Below are 17,831 nucleotides of genomic sequence, written 5' to 3'. Positions count from 1 at the left end.
CTTTGGCAGGAAGAATAGAGGAGCTGAATATTATTTAAATGGAGAAAGGCTGAAGAAAGCTGCAGCACAGAGGGATTTGGGTGTCCTCATGCATGAATAACAAAAAGCTAGCATACAAGTTCAGCAGGTAATAGGGAAGGCAAATAGGATGTTGGCCTTTATTTCAAAGGGAATGGAGTACATAAATAGGAAAGTCTCGCTAAATCTATACAAGGCATTAATTAAACCACACCTAGAATACTGTGAACAGTTTTGGTCCCCTTATCTAAGGAAAGATATACTGGCATTGGAGGCAGTCCAGAGAAGGTTCACTAGGTTGGTCCCGGGTATGGAGGAATTTTCTTATGAGGAAAGGTTGAGTAGGTTGGGCCTGTACTCTTTGGAGTTAAGAATGAGAGGCGACCTTATTGAAACATACAAGATTCTTAGGGGGCTTGACAGAGTGGATGCTAAGAGGTTGTTTCCCCTTGTGGGAGAGTCTAGGACCAGAGGGCATAATCTCAGAGTAAGGGGACATCTATTTAAGACAGAGATGAAGAGAAATTTCTTCTCACAGAGGGTAGTGAATCTGTGGAATTTTTTAACCGCAGAGGCTGGGTCATTAAGTATATTCAAGGCTGAGATATACAGATTTTTAATCAGGGAATCAAGGGTTACGTGGTAAAGAAACCAATGTGGAGTTAAGAATTATCAGATCAGCCATGATCGCATTGAATGGTGGAGCAGACTCGAAGGGCTGAATGGCCTACTTCTGCTGCTACATCTTATGGACTTAGTTTTTGGATTTTTTTTTATCCTGGGTCGTCAGTCACATCATTGTAGAGGAACCCTGAACAGTGGTCAAATAATTCCTAATGGGCTAGAGATGGGGAGGTGGGAATAAAAATGTAAAGGAGAACTGTTCCCAGGCCACGCTCGTGTACTTGCTGTTGTTTCAGAGTGGCATTGTTGGAGGCCTGCAAGTGGACTGGTCACACTTTATGGTGTTTGTGGTCTACACAAGTCAGAAGTGTGATGGAATACTCTCCACTTGCCTGGGTGAATGCAGCGCCAACAACACTCGAGAAGCTCAACACCATCCAGGACAAAGCTGCCCACTTGATTGACATTGCATCCATAAACATTCACTCCCTCCACCACCGATGCATAGTGGCAGCACTGATGCACTGCAGCAACTCACCAAGGCAACTTAGACCATTACCATCTAGAAGGACAAGGGCAGCAGACACATGGGAACACCATCACCTGGAAGTTCTCCTCCAAGCTGCTCAACATCCCCACTTGGAAATATATCACCGTTCCTTCACTGTCGCTGGGTCAAAACCCTGGAACTCCCTTCCAAACAGCACTGTGGGTGTACCTACACCACATGGACTGCAGCGGTTCAAGAAGGCAGCTCACCACCACCTTCTCAAGGGCAATTAGTGATGGGCAATAAATGCTGGCCCAGCCAGCGATGCCCACATCACATGACTGAATTTTTAAAAATTTAGCAGGGCGGTGGGGAGAGATTGACAAGGAGTGGGAAAATACTTGCTGCATCTGCTAGAATAGAATCATACAATGGTTACAGCACAGGAGGCCATTCAGCTTATCATGCCCATTCCAGCTCTCTGCAAAAGCAAAGGTTGCTAGGTTCATTAAAGCATGACAGACACAACACAGTAGACATTACAGTTGTTGGTATTATTGGGTACATATTTAACGCATAGGTGTGACATTCCTATGTCTGCTGTGTTAGCAGTCCTATTCATACATTTAAAATAAACAAGTCAATATCTGTATTGGAACAGGAGACAGAGTAACTTGTCTGCTAATATCACCAATAGTAATTTGCACCTTTATACATGGAACTAATCAATAATGGCTGCATCATTTAGCAGAGTAAAACTATATAGTTCACTGAAGATGGGATGAAAAAGAAAGAATGAGTCACAACGCTACATTTTGCCAAGTACTCCCAATCTAACATTCCAAGAATCATTACAGCATTCCTACCGTTTCCACAGGACAGCGTGGCAGGGCTGCTGGGCAGGGAGCCATGGGTGTGCGGTGGTGGTGAAGTGCTCTTGCGAAGCTTCTGGCATGCTAACACTAACAGGTCTTTGCACTGCTTATGGCAATTCACACCACAGTCTACAGGACAAGAAAGGGAAGAGTTACACAGAATGACTGACAGTGTCCTCAAAGGAGCCCAATGTGAGCACGCTCAACTCTTGGGTCAGAATCACTGAGCTGAAAAGCTGGCGCAGTAGTTACTCCATTACAATGCCCCCCGTTGTTAATTAACTAGAATGAATCGTCAGTCCGCTGGCCTCATTTTCCTTTTTTCCAATTCTAAGGCAATTACTAATTACATGGAACCCCCAACCTCCACGACCTCACTTTGTCTTAATAAGACTATTTCGATTCAGTTTGGGGATGTCTTTGTTTGGGCAATGGGGGCATGTGGGCACTGTTTGCCTGTCAATTGCTTTCCATCAATGGGTGTGGACTCGCACAAGGACAAGTCATTGTGATGGGTGAGCAAAACTGCAGAGAGACCTGGCAATCAGGTTACATCCTGCAGGGTGACAGCCTGCACTGCTTCGACATTCAATGACAATTTCCAAGTAACTTCCTTGAGTAGTGGCAGAAGAACTGATACAGATATCAGACCTCTGCTGTGAAGAACAGCTTTTCCAAGCCCTACAGGAAGGGACAGTGCTCTTCATTCAAAGAGGCATTGATAATTACTAAGCTCTGCACAAGCTGAACAATACACTTACACCATTGCGCACAAGTAACGAGATACAACAGGAAGCATATTTGTTGCAATATGAATAAAGTCAACAGTCTCAATATTAAATCCTCTTACCCAACCCACCCAATCACAAACGGCAGGAAATGGAGCTGAAATAGTTAATGAGGCCCTGCCATTAAGTTGGACAAGAGCTCTGCATACCCAGCCTTACAGGGTCTTTGAGTCATTTTTAGCCTCCCTCCAAATACTGGGGCCCTATATATCACTTTTTTTATTCATTCACCGGATGTGGGCTTCACCGACTGGGCCAACATTTATTGTCCATCCTAGTTGTCTTTGAGGTGGTGGTGGTGGTGAGCTGCCTTCTTGAACCACTGCAGTCCATGTGGTTTAGATACACCCATGTGCTTTTAGGGAGGGTGTTCCAGGATTTTGACCCAGCCACAGTGAAGGAACGGCGATATATTTCCAAGTCAGGATAGTTAGTGACTTGGAGGGGAACTTACAGGTAGTGGTGGTCCCATCTATCTGCTGCCCTTGACCTTCTAGATGGTGGTGGTCATGGGTTTGGAAGGTGCTGCCAAAGAAGTCTTGGAGAATTCCTGCAGTGCATCTTGTATATGGTGTGCACTGCTGCTACTGTGCATTGGTGCTGGAGGAAGTGAATGTGGTACCAATCAAGCAGGCAGCTTTGTCCTGGACAGTGTCAAGCTTCTTGAGTGTAGTGGGAGCTGCACTCATCCAGGCAAGTGGGGAGTATTCTATCACACTCCTGACTTGTGCCTTGTAGATGGTGGACAGATTTTGGGGAGTCAGGAGGTGAGTTACTCACTGCAGGATTCCTAGCCTCTGAGCTGCTCTTGTAACCACAGTATTTCTATGGCTAGTCTAGTTCAGTTTCTGGTCAATGGTAACTCCCAGGATGATGATACTGGGAGATTCAGTGATGGCAATACCAGTGAACTTCAAGGGGCGATGGTTAGATTCTCTCTTGTTGGAGATGGTCATTGCCTGACACTAGTGTGGCACAAATATTACTTGCCACTTGTCAGCCCAAGCCTGGATATTGTCCAGGTCTTGCTGTTTTTGGACATGGCTGCTTCATTGTCTGAGGATTTGTGAATGGTGTTGAACATTGTGCAATCATCAGCGAACATACCCACTTCTGACCTTATGATGGAAGGAAGGTCATTGATGAAGCAGCTGAAGATGGTTGGGCCGTGGACACTACCCTGAGGAACTCCTGCAGTGATGTCCTGGAACTGAGATGACTGACCTCCAACAATGACAACTTGTGCTAGGTATGACTCCAACCAGGGGAGAGTTTTCCCCCGATTCCCATTGACTCCAGTTTTGCTAGGGCTCCTTGATGCCACACTCGGTCAAATGTGGCCTTGATGTCACCTCACCTCACCTCATCTCGGGAGTTCAGCTCTTTTGTCAATGTTTGAACCGATGCTGTAGTGAGGTCAGGAGCTGAGTGGCCCTGGCGGAGCCCAAACAGAGTGTCAGTGAGCAGGTTATTGCTAAGCAAGTGGCGCTTGATAGCACTGTTGATGACCCCTTCCATTACTTTACTGATGATTGAGAGTAGACTGATTGGGGGGGTTGGGGGAGGAGGGCGGTGGCGGTGTAGTAATTGGCTGGGTTGGATTTGTCCTGCTTTTTGTGTACAGGACATACCTGGGCAATTTTCCACATGGCCGGGTAAATGCCAGTGTTGTAGCTGTACTGAAACAGCTTGGCTAGGGGCGCGGCAAGTCTTCAGTATTAGAAGCAGAATATTGTCAGGGCCCATAGCCTGTGCAGTATTTGAAGAGAGGATGCTCAGCTTAATAACTTTATTGAGATAATCCTACAACTGGCACAGTTTCTATTCATGGGGAGGGCGGGTACTGATGATACTGAAGCCTTTTCATGTCGTCCTTTTCTCATACACAGGGCCTGTTCTGCAGCTCAGCTGATGGAGGTGAAGACTGACCCACGGTAGGTATCTTCTGTGTGAGCGTTTGCAGTCAGGAGTCTGCTTTCAAATTGGAATTTTCACATGGGAGAGAAACCAGTGAGTGATGTGGTTGGTGGCGTGAGAATATCACAGGTGCTCTTTGCTGTTTTATTAATCTGATAAATTGAATCACACCATTGTACCACCTACAAAAAGTGTTGCTTCAAATCTCCAAGCCTCCTTCGACAGCACTTTCTAAACCAGCAACCTCTACCACCCAGAAGGACAAGAGCAGCTGACTTATGGTAACATTACCACCTGCAAGTTCCAGTCCAAGCCACAGACCAACCTGAATTGGGATTCCATCGACATTACTTCACTGCTGCTAGGTCAAAACCCTGGAACTCTCTTATCAACACTGTGGGTGTATCTACAGTAGATAGACTGCGGCAGTTCAAAAAGGTGGCTCACCAGCAATAAGGTATGGGCAACAAATGTTGGTCTTGTCAGCGATGCCCACATCCCGTGAAAACAAGAAAAAAAGCAACACTGTCATATCGCCATTACCTTTGACAGAAATGAAAGAGTTTTAAAAACATGATAGCTAGCGCAGTAACGATTCTGACTTTTCATTCAGTCTTAGCAAACTGGCAGACTGTTTTCTGAGGACTGAATTACAAGAACACCCAGAACCCTTAGCTCTGTATCCCTAAAACTTCCTTTGCCTACTCGAACACAATAGGTGCCTAAAACAAAGAGCAAGTTCTTATTTACCTTTACACTTGTATCCCTGTTTGATTAGACCCCAGAGCTGCAGAGAGAACAAAAGAATGTTAGTGATTTGGGAAGGAAATCGGAAGAAGGTGAAGTAATGAAAGAGGAAGGCACAGGGGCCTGTTGCAGCGCAAACAGGATGTAGCTGTTCACAACACCCTTCCTGTCAGATAGAGAAGGGAATCATTATTTCAGACCTGTGTCAGTCACCATGCAACACTGCTTTCAAAATTCACTTTGAGCGGGGCAAAGTCAAGAAGGGTCAATGGATTAAATAAAAACTCAGTGACAAACTCATCTCAGTGAAGTATCCACATTGGGCTGGACGAAGCTGGGGGACATGACTGAGCCACATTTTACATCCCAGCTGCTTATCTGTTTTGTACCAGAGTGCAGCTGTTTCCATTAAGATGCACCATGAAAACAACTCAATTATTGTTTGCTTCACTCCCAACGATGGAGCAAAAAAAAAAAAGAGGGTTGCATACAGCAGCTGAGGCTAAAGACACCCAGCAGAGTGTCAGAGTGCCATCACAATGAATCAACTTGGTCAGTAACAATCAATGCAATGGCTTTGTAATGTGTCATTCTACAAATTCTGCCAGCATGTCATCTGACAACAGGGAAACAGCAAACAATTTTTGACAGGGTCAGCATCCCTTTAGAGCAGCAGAGAGGGGTTTGAATCCCAGCCCTCATGCACCTAGTCTGATTAATCTCTTGTCTGCTGTGTCACACAGCATATCCACTGACCTAGTACATTCAGCTTCAGGGACATGCACAGTGTGACCAATGGCCAAGACTGTGGTCTAACCTTCAGGGGACAGTGCAGGAAACTCGAATTAGCTTTTGGGTGCTTGCTTAATGATCGCTACTTCACAGAGTTCCTAATATAGTCACGTTGATTAGGATGGGGGCATTAGGGGGAGTTGTGGGTGAGGGGTTTTCAAGTGAAAGCCAGGCACTTCTCAATTGCAAAAATCGGAGGAAATGTCAGCTTTAGGCCATTTTCACATGGTGTCCAGTTTGGAGCAGCATTGGTAGAATGTGACAATATACCTTGTGTTAGTTATATTAAATAGGGCGAGACTTCAGTTACCTGGGTAGATTGGAGAAACTGGGATTGTTCTGCTTATAGAAGAGAAGGTTATGAGGAGATGATAGTGGTGTTCCAAATTATGAAGGGTCTAGTCAGGGTAGATAGGGAGAAACTGCTGTCATTGGCAGAAGGGTCGAGTACCAGAAGACACCAATTGAAGGGGATTGGCAATGGAAGCAATGGCGACATGAGGAAAAACTATTCTTTTTATGCAAAGTGGTTAGGATCTGGAATGCTCTGCCTGAGAGTGTGGTGCAGGCAGCTTCAATTGTGGCTTTCGAAAAGGAAATGGATAAGCACCTGAACAGAAACAAAATTGGTGAGCTGGGGGAAAGGGTGGGGCAGTGGGATTAACAGAGTTGCTCTTGCAGAGAGTCAGCATGGACACAATGGGCTGAATGGCATCCTTCTGCCCTATGAAAATTCTTATGTTTCTGACTTCATTTTGAAGTTAGGTCTACAAGCTTTAATATCAAAATGGTGGCTGGTCACTTCTGGAGAAAGATTAGGGTTAACACCCGTACAGTCAGGTTTGCTAAAGCATCCTCCACCTTTTATAATATTCTCCATTATGGTGAATTCAATGCTATGTCAAATTCCATATTCAGGAACAGCAGAACCTTGAACAGGGGGCTGGTTAACTGTAATGGCTAGGTGGCTAGCTTGTGGCTCACAATGACACCAACAGTGTGGGTTCAATTCCCGTTTCGTCTGAGGTAGGCTTGGGACCAGCCCTTCCCCTGAGACTGGAAGGCAATTGACAAACCATCACTGATAAACACTGCCAAGAAAAATAACTCAGGACGAAGCATCAGCAGACAATGAGTGAAGCCTTTGGCCAGAACACACATGGAACGGAACAGAGGAACATTTAATAAGAAAATATCTGGACTCATGAGGTTCACTCTACGGGGCAGTAATTTGATTCTTTGGAGTCATAGGACTTTTCTCTTATGAAAGCATTTTGGGAAGTCACACTGTTGTAGTGCCACCTCTGACTCTCAGCTTTACATCGTGTCAGATGCTTGGAAATCTAACTGATCGTGCTTTTTTTCCTGTTTTCTTCATTTATCTCCTTCCAAAACCCAGTGGAGTTGAGCCAGGCCTGGATCGCGTTCCAGACCCAACCCTAGCTGGCCTCACAACAGCAGCAGGTCAATATGGAAATGCCTAGAGATAGGTGCACGGCCCATGGCCCACAGGAGAACATCAGTAGGTGCGATCTCAAATCCAATAATGTATGATGGAAGAGACAGGAAGGCAAACAACCTTGCAGGAATTGTCTCATTTTTGTAGTGTCCTTTACTGATCCCTGAAGTCTAATGTGGACTCTTTCCCATGCACCACAGGCCTAGTTATAAAGGAGATCCAGATTTGGCAGCTCTGAGTTTGGTTGCAGATTTCTCCACCCTTACTTCTTATAAAATATCAGTGCAGATTTGTAACGGTTTATTAATATTACAAATTGCATTCAGGAAACGAAACAGTCAAGGGAAAGCATCCAGGTGGAACTACTCCTTGGTAACAGTGCATTTAGGGCATTCTCACTGGGAGTACTTACAAATCCTGCACAGTGCTCACAGAAGGTGGGTTTGAGGTATGTCATCTCTTGAAAGTTGTGAATGAAGCCCTGTCCCATTTTGCACTGGAGCTGAGAATTGGCCCGCAGGAAATAGGCCATCATTTCATCTTTACTGATCCGGCCATCCCTATTAAGTGCGGAGGAAAAAAAGTATATTTTTAATCATTGCACAATCCCTGGAAAAACAAAATAATTAAAATGCAAAATTAAGAAAATAACAAATTAATTGGAATTCAGTAAAATGAAGAAAAAATAAAAAGTAAGATGGTAAGAAGTAATGTTTTCATTTGTAAATATAACTTTCATAAATATCAGAAAAGAACTCCCTGTCATAACCATAGAATCACAGAATGGTTACAACACAGAAGAAGGGGAGTTGATGGTGAAGTGGTATTGTTGCTGGACTAGTGAGACCCAGGGTAATGCTCTGGGGGCCAGGATTTGAATCCCACCAGGGCAGATGGTAGAATTTGAATTCAATAAAAATCTGGAATTAAAAGTCTTAAGGATGACCATTGTTGATTGTTGTAAAAACTCATCTGGCTCACTAATGCCCTTTAGGGAAGGAAATCTGCCATCCTCACCCTGTCTTACCGTGACAATGACCCATGACACTGCGTAGGCAAAGTCCCACCTTCACACTGAGGATACATTACCACTGTGCTAAATGGGTGTCCATGAGGCTCTGTGGGCCATCAGCAGCAACAGAATTGTACTCAACCACAATCTGCAACCACATGGCCTGGCATATCCCCCACTCTACCAGTACCATCAAGCCAGGGGATCAACCCTGGCTCAATGAAGAGTGCAAGGGGGCATGCCAGGAGCAGCACCCAGCAAACCTAAAAGTGAGGTGTTAGCCTGGTGAAGCTATAAAACAGGACTACTTGCGTGCCAAATAGCATAAGCAGCAAGTGATAGACAGAGCTAAGTGATCCCACAAGCAACGGATCAGATCTAAGCTCTGCAGTCCTGCCACAACCAATCGTGAATGGTGGTGGACAACTGTCTCAACTCCTCCAATCTAAGTAACTGAAGTGTGAAACCATTCTTGTGAATCTTGTGTGCAGTCTCTCCAATGTCTTCACATCTTTCCTAAATTATGGGATTCAGAGGCAATACTCTAGTTGAGGCCAAACCAGTGCTTTATACAAGTTTAAGCTAACCTCCTTGTTCTTGTACTTTATGCCGCTATTAAAGCCCAGAATACTCTACGCTTTATTAATCGCTCTCTCAACCTGTGCTGCCAATTCAATGGCTCATGCACATATATACCCAGGTCCCTCTGCTCATGCACCCCTTTAGAGTTGTATCTTTTACTTTATATTATCTCTCCTCATTCTTCCTACCAAAATGAATCACTTCACACTTCTCCGCACTGAATTTCATGTCCACCCATTCAACCAATTTGTCTATGTCCTTTTGAAGTTCTACACTATCCTCCTCAGGATTCACAACGCTTCCAAGTTTCATATCATCAGCAAATTTTGAAATTGTACCCTGGAGGTCATTAATCTTTATCAGGGAAAGTAAGCATCTCAACATCAATCACTGTGGAACTCCACTACAAGTCTCCTCCCAGTCTGAAAAACATCCATTAACCTGCGTTCTCTGTTTCCTGCCACTCAGCCGATTTTGTATCCATGTTGCTACTGTCCCTTTTATTCCACGAGCTATAACTTTGCTCAGAAATCTGTTGTGCAGCACCATATCAAATGCCTTTTGGAAGTCTATGTACACCACATAGACAGCGTTACCCTCATCTACCCTCTCTGGTACCTTTCAAACAAATTCCAGAATGATATTTTCCATTTCACAGCATCACGTGGTCTCTCGGAACAAGAGTACCAATTTAATCTTAATTGGTTGAAAGTTAGCAGCATATGAAACTGTGGGCCAATGCTACTAAGAATACATTGAGACTTTCCAGTTAGGAACCTTGTAGCTAACAGCTGGAGCATAGTTTTAGCTTGATTCAAATCTAAGGTACAGAGGTCAAAGGTCCATCTAAAACTCAAGATCAGTATCACATAACAGGATGACAACCAATGACTCAAAGACCTTTTGACCGGTGAACTGGTCACTGGGTCACAACCTGCTGGGTGCCATACCTCTGCTACAAGGCCACTGCAAGCGAGATATGAAAATTGTGGTCATTGCCACTGACAACTGGAAAACAGTCACCGATGACTATGACCTTGGGAAGCGGAGAGACATTGGAAAAGGCAAGGTGAAGCAGAAAGCTCAGATGGCTGAGAAGAGGGCCCAGAGAAAACAGAGGCCAGCAAATCATGCACCTTCTTAGCCCACTGTCTTCCTCTGCAGAAAACACAGCAAAGACTGCCATGTCAGAGTGGAGATACTGAGCCATACTAGGGGATATTTAACACAGAGTTGACCACCATGGCACAAAGCATCATCTGACAAGACGGAAGGCCGCCAAGAAATGCATTTATCCATTAATGACTGAACAATCCTGCTGCCTTATTTAAAAGGGTTTAACACTATTGGCAGTAAGGTTAAATGGCATCATTATGGGCATGATTTTAACCCCACCTCCATGGTAGAAACCAATTTGAAATGGCGCAATTACCCACTTTGGAACTGACAGGTTATAATTTTCGCCAGTTCCCCCACACAGGCAGCAAGGATACTGGTCAAAACCTAACTGGATCATTTTTAACATTTGCCTTCATTGGGTTCCAACTGCAATTTCAATGGTCTAAACAAGAACTGGCAGTGAGTTTAACATCAGGCCCACCCAGCAGCAAAGATTGGAAGAAAGGATGTTTAACATGTTATTTTGCTGCTTTTCCAGCCCCCCTTAATATTTGCATAAAGAAAAACATGTATTTTAGGAAGGTCAGCTGAAGTGTCTACCCATCAATTGCTAGTTGCCTTTTGAAGGGAACGGAGAGGTGAGTTAAGAGTTAACCACATTGGTCTGGAACCGGACTCACATATAGACCAGAAAGGATAAGGACAATAGGTTTTCTTCCCGAAAAGGACATCATTGAACTAGTTGGATTTTTACTACAATCTGACAGCTTCATGGTCACTGATACGAGCTTTTGTTCAAAGAGACCAAATTGAAATTTTCAATCTGCTGTGGTGAAATTTGAATTCATATTCACCGAGTTATCAGTTTCGGCCTCTGTCATTCAAAAGGCAACTAGGGATTGATGGACAATAAGTTCTGACCCTGCCAGTGATGTCCATCTGGCAAGAATAAATGATTTAAAAAAATTACTCCAAAGACTCAAAATTCAAAGTGGAAACACCGATGCAGTAGAGCTCGTTTTCAAGGGAAATATTGTCAGAAAAAGGCCAAATACACAATGAAGATTGGATGAGATTTGGAAGGGCAATTCATGTAGAGAACATGTAAGTCATTGTCAAGGAGGAGGTAGTAGAGAAATTGGATAGGATAAAAATGGAAAATGAGGAGAGATTTAAAGGGTTGGCAGTGCTCCAAGTAGAAAAGTCACCTGGTCCAAATTGAATGCATCGTGCTTTCCTGAGGGGAGTAAGGATGAAAAATGGCAGAGGGTCGCAATCTTCCAATCCTCCTTTGGTATGGGAATGGTGACAGAGGACTGGCAGCTTGCAAATGTTACACTATTGTCTAAGATAGGGGAGAGGGATAAATGCAGCAACTACAGATCAGTCTTCCTAACACCTTCAGGTCTCTGGATTACTAGTCCAGTGACATAACCACTATACAACAAACCCCTCTAGTGAACGACATGGTAATCTTCACATGAAAGATTCAATTGTTTACAAAAACCCTTTGACTGGTAAGAGCTTTGTTTGTTTGAAACGTTTGTTATCTTCAACCTTGTTCTGTTAACTTCTTCAGACCGTTAACAATTACTATTTTAGAGGGGTTTGTGAAACAGAGACAATTTCTATCTTATGACTGCTCAATAGATTAAAGTGTCTTTCTTTTCTGGTGAGAGGTGGCTGCATTAAGGATACAGTAAGAAACCCCCTTGCAAAGGGTAATGGCTCTGAGCAGGAGAGTTGAGAGTTGTATAGGAAAAGATTTCGTAGTTAGGGACAGTCTTTCACTGTGAACTGTGACTGTGTGAAGTCATCCCATTTAAAGGATGAGTGCATCGTAATCTACGAGCGGTTATAGCGGTTAAATAAGCAAAGGAAAATATAATGTAGCAATTTGCCCACCCAGCTCTTGCACTTACTGATCTTTATCCAACACACAGAAGGAATCCAAGAATGGGAAGTTGGCAGTTATGCTTTCAAAGTTCTCCTGGGAGATGTAACCATCATGATCGTGGTCATAGTTCCTAAATACAGACTAAAAACTCTAATAAGCTTTCAGCAGAGACAAGAGCAAACAAATAAAAGGAAACAATACAACACAAACACACCAGCTTCTTAATAAAATGGCTGATAGAAACAATGGGCGGAATTTTATGACTCCTCCTGCCGGCAGGAGCTTCCAGTCCTGCTGAAGTCAATGGACTTTTGAATGGCTCACCGCATTTTACAGCCCCAGTGAAACTCTGCCCAGTGGAGGCAAGCTTGATAATATGGCTCGATTCTCAGAGAAAGTCCGTACATTTTCATCAAAGTGCACCGCTGGCAACACTTCTGCGGTCATTCCAATTAAAATTTCACTCAGACACTGCAGCAGGTCAGATCCGAAACACAAGACCACGTCTAGGGCAAGTGTTCAGTCTGAGGTGAGGCCATCAGGGGAAATCAAGAGTTTAGTGAAGGGGCTATACCAACCCACAACCAGAAAATAAAACATCAAATGAGACAATCCATCTCCTTTCCTGTTGCTCTCTACCCTCAGCAACATTGCGCTGCAGAGTAGGATACCCGTCCACTCACTGAGTAGCGTGGGGCATGTAAAAGGGACTGAAAGAGGGTGTCAGTCATTTCCATAGAAAACAAAAATGGATGGATTGTGGGAGATGGTTAAATCTTCACTGTTTACATAAGCCATTTTGAAAAGGAAACTAGGTAGACAACCAGAGGTCTTGAGAATGAATAATATTAAATATTTATATATATCAGATATATAACACACAGTGGCTTAGAAACTGGTTTGTACCAGCTGACAAACTGGGCACAGGATTTAATACCTACCCAGGAACTGGTAGGCCCGATGCCCATCCAACATTGGGTCTCGGGCCTCATTTACTGACAAGCCACAGATGCCTACGGGGCAACTCGCTGGTGAAGACCATTAGAATTTGCGGTCACTGCTGGTGGCATGGGTGGGTCTTAAGAATGAGTTGACCGAGAGGGGGGAATGAGCAGCAGTGGGAGGGGAGTACTGAGGATCCAGGTTCTGTTCAAGACAAACTGGTTTCAGGCATGAACTCCAGGCATCCTTTTTGGTTCCATAACCAATATGGTGGGTTGAACACCTCCAGCCTGCCATATTGGATGCTTCTGAATCCTTATTGCACCAGTAAAAGGGGCACAGCATCTCACATTTCTAGGCCAGTATACCTCCCAACTGCTACACATACAGTTGACACTAGTTAATGGGGTGTTTGTTTGGTAGTACAGAACATGAGTATTGCTGAAAAAGAGACATGTCAAAGCTTTCCATCATCAGGGCAATTTGCAAGAATGCCTGAAATAGGGCACAAAGGATCCTGCTGGATAATGACTACCCTGTATATCGTGCCAACTCATGAATGGGCCTAAGGCTACCACTTTCGGCCCAGTCTACCTCAGATTATCCAGAGGTATCTCAAGAATTTGAGCAACACGTGAAGCTAACTGTTTCATGCTGCTACTATGCAGTAACAACATGAGTGGTATTCGCTACTAACAAGATGCTGCCATTAAGCCAAAAAGAAGTTCTGCCTATCACACAAACGAGTAAGATGGTGTATGAATTTTAATGCCAGTGTGATGCTATGTCTGTAGGCCAAATGTCCCAAAGACTAGTGAATCATATCAAATGGCATGTACCAGCTGCTGTTCACAACAGGCAAGGTACAGGCCGTACCCAACCAGCCTGTGCTTCCAAAACTCAAAACAGAGTTCAACATTAGAGGCGATTTCACAATTGGACATCATTTGCTAAATAATCCTCAATGTGCTAAGAATTACGCTAACAACCAATTTAAGAATGTCAGTTGGGCTCGCAGTGTGGAGCATTTGTATGTCCTGGAAGCTAAATATATTAATACACGGGGCCCCGTTCTTTGCAGACAGGAAGAACATGTACACACATTGCACCTGTTTCGGATAAACAAAATAAGTGACAGCCATTCGCTGACTCATTCCTCAGGGCAATGCCTTGACCAATCAGGTCATTCTCCATGGCAATGCCTCTACCAATCAGAGTGCACTTGCCAATCATTCAGCATTCTCTTCACATACAGTATAAATTGTTGTTTTCCTCTCACATTGGTATTCTTACAAAGTGTCCTAATGAGTGCAAGACTAAAAGCATCGACTTGTCTCTTTTGTCAGCAATAGTTAATGGAGTCATAGCTGAAAGCAGACATTTTTCAGGTGATATGATAAAATCACTATTAATGAGTATGGTTTATTATTATAGGATTCCTAATGTGTTTAACAGTTAATACTAGCTTGAAATATCCATTATACTCATTAATGAACTTGTTTTCCAGGCAACCCAATGGGTCAATGGATCACCCAGGTTACCGAGTCCTACAGACCAGGGACTGGATTTTCAATCAGGGTTCAGGAACTGGACATGGGAGCAAGTTCTGGATCCCAATTCCACGTGGCGTGCTTCAGGCGCACCCACCACACGTTTCAGTACTCCAGCTGGGTGGGGGAGCTCCAGCCGAGTGGGGGAGGGCTCACTGTTCAATCGGCGAAGCAGTGACAGTGACTTTATTTTATGTTTTAAAAAGGCACAGCTGCCTGGCAGCTGTGACCTGGCGTTATGGGTCTGGGATGCGGGAGGGGGGGGGGGGTGTCCCTCATGTCCATCGGCAACCCACCCCTCCACCCTCAAATCCTGAACCCACCACATTGGAGATTCCAGTCAACATGGAAACCAGGCCTTTAAAATGCCCTATAATTAAATTTAATTGGCCTCAGTAGGCTCCCCACCACTGGGTGCTATAATTCATCACATCGTTCTCAGGGTAGTAAGACAGAGGGGTAGAGAAATGAGCAAAGCTTTCCACTCCTGATCACAAACCAGCTATCGAGAAGGGAGGGCGAGTGGTGATGCCCTAAGCTCTGGAATTCCCTCTCTAAACCTTTCCGCCTCTCTACCAAACTCTCCTCCTTCAAGACACGCCTTACAACCTAACTCTTTGATTCAGCTTTTAACACCTGTCCTAATATCTCCTTGATGTGGTTCGGTGTCAAATTTTGTTTGACAATGTCCTTGTGAAGTGCCATGGGGACTTTAAAATGCTATAGAAATGCAAGTTGTTGCTGATTATCGAGTCAGGCTCAGACATGTGCTGTTCGGCTCCTCTCCCCCCCACCATGCCGATGGTCATTGCTTTGGTTCACACAAGAATAAATCCCTGGAGGGCTTGGTAAACAGACTGATACCACAGCACCTTCAGGAGTCTAGGAGACCCAGTCACATCCCAACAGAAGGATTTGCAGCCCTGAAAGATATTCCTCCCGGCATAGAATAGGAGCACTGATCTGCTTCAGATCCTCAACAAGAAATTGTGCATCTGAACTCTATTCGACAGTTCATCAATAAATTGTACAACCAACACGGTAATGTAGATGTAAATTTACATTTAAACCGATACTAAGTATGAGAGCATTCCTGAAACTGTTGTCTTTTAAATACACTTACATCGACCATCTTGCGGATATGTTTATTGATGACAGTGGGATCTGGCTTCGGTGTCAGTCCAGGTGCCCAATCTACAAGTGCCACATGTTTGTTCGGGGTGGTAGGGGTACTGGGCTGCAAACACAATACGTTAAATTCATCCCATGCAGAGCATCACAGTACATTGTCTTATAGTATTTCAGCACAGAAACAGGGCATTCAATGCAAGCATTTTGCTCCATTGAATCTTCACCCCACCCCCGCCATCTTACTGCATCTCACCCTCAGTCAATATATCCTTCTATTCCTTTCTCTCTCATGCACTTATTTCCCTTCCCCTTCTAACTCTGGTCACTGTAACATCATTAAACTACACTCATGGTGGCAACACAGTCTCGTTTACTTAATACAACAGCAAAATGCTGCAAATCTTTGATGGATGCTGGTACAAAATGTCTTTGGCCTGAAACTCTTTCTCTCTCCACAGATGCTGCCTGGCCTGCTGAGTATTTCCAGCATCTTTCGTTTTAATTCCAGACATATGCAACACTCTGCTCTACTTATGCCAAGAGCAAGCAGAATAGTCAGCTCTTTTTAAAAGAAAAAAAATTTGACTCAATCAACAACTTTAAGAGGTCCCCATGAGCGGGATTTGCAAAGCCCCTGGAAATGACAGCGAGGCAACTGCATAAGGTCTCTGCTGCTTCCAAGGGCTGTCAGCGGTGGGTGGGGGGGTGGGGGGGGGGGAAGATAAGAGGGAGGACTAAAGTTCAAATGTCATCAAGAGGGGAGATGTGGGTGGTGGGGGAATCCCCATCCCAGGAGCTCCAGCTAGCCTGTCTCAGGACCAGCTAATTTCTGGACGTCGGAACGCCAAGTGAGTGGAGATGTGCCAAACAAAAGTGGGTCCCAACAGGAGTGCCAGGGCCAGGGAAACAACCCTAAGGAAAGGGGACATGTTTTCTTTTAAGTTTTCTCCATCTGTTCCTCACACAGAGGACAGGGTCAGTTGGGAAACAGGTGTTGTAGGGGCAAGGAAGGACTTCTCCCCAAATGCCAGGTATTGGCTGGTTTCTACAGCTACATGGGGCACGCAGACACTGGAAAAACATCCCCAGTGCTATTTGTGCGACTTCTGACTCAGGCAAGAGTGCAACCCATTGAACCAAGGCTGACTGTTGTCAGAAAGCCTATTCTAATTGATGGTCATCTAAGTTATTGGACATCATTGTAGCCCTCTTGCCTCTGAGTCACAGAGGTTTTGGGTTCAAGTTGCACTCCTGGACTTGAGTACAAAAATGCATGCTGACACGAGTGCAGTACTGAAGTGCTGCAGTGTTGCGGATGTCATCTTTCGGATGAGGCATTAAATCGGGGTACAGTTTGTCTGCTCGGGCGAACGTAAAAGATCCCATGGCACAATGAGCAACAGGGGAGGTATCCCTAGTGTCCTGGCCAATATTTAACCCTCAATTAACATTCACAATGAAAACAGACTACCTGGTCATTATCACATTGCTGTTTGTGGGAGCTTTGTGTGTGTAAAATTGGCTGCCATGTTTCCCCTATTACAACAGTGACTGCACTTCAGAAGTGCTCTGTTAGCTGCAAAGTGCTGCTAGATGTCCGGTGATCATGAAAATGGAAACTCTACTCACCATAGCTTTAGGATTCCTGGGTTCTCGGAGTAATGACAATTCATAAATTTCGTCCTCTGTATAATATAAGTCCAGGGAAAGCTGTGCAAAACACACAAGTAGAAGGGTCTCTAAGGGTCACTTAAACATCACACAATATCATTATAATTATAATCCCCGATTTGCATATCTTAACTATGCACTCACCCTGAAATTACACGAGGAGCAGGAAGGGGGCAGGGGGATGGATAAATTCAGCGCCACAATCTGTGGAGTGTTA

The 17,831-nt window shown here is 44.4% G+C and overlaps 1 protein-coding gene across 4 annotated transcripts in view; it reads right to left on the bottom strand.

The window, feature by feature from the left end:
• Positions 1–17,831, bottom strand: part of rasgrp3 (RAS guanyl releasing protein 3 (calcium and DAG-regulated)) — a 125,225-nt gene that overhangs the window by 5,217 nt on the left and 102,177 nt on the right. For all 4 annotated transcript variants that reach the window (XM_041177530.1, XM_041177522.1, XM_041177514.1 and 1 more), the window contains 6 exons: positions 17,573–17,653; positions 15,936–16,049; positions 12,346–12,461; positions 8,123–8,270; positions 5,463–5,499; positions 1,999–2,136 (listed from right to left, as the gene is read on the bottom strand). In XM_041177530.1, coding sequence (XP_041033464.1) covers positions 1,999–2,136; positions 5,463–5,499; positions 8,123–8,270; positions 12,346–12,461; positions 15,936–16,049; positions 17,573–17,653 — 634 coding nt within the window. The remainder of the gene's footprint in view (positions 1–1,998; positions 2,137–5,462; positions 5,500–8,122; positions 8,271–12,345; positions 12,462–15,935; positions 16,050–17,572; positions 17,654–17,831) is intronic.

This window comes from Carcharodon carcharias, chromosome 2, assembly GCF_017639515.1.
Source record: "Carcharodon carcharias isolate sCarCar2 chromosome 2, sCarCar2.pri, whole genome shotgun sequence".
In the NCBI taxonomy this organism is placed as follows: Eukaryota; Metazoa; Chordata; class Chondrichthyes; order Lamniformes; family Lamnidae; genus Carcharodon; species Carcharodon carcharias.
Note: the sequence above shows the minus strand (reverse complement) of the source record. Positions and strands in the feature narration are given on the sequence as shown.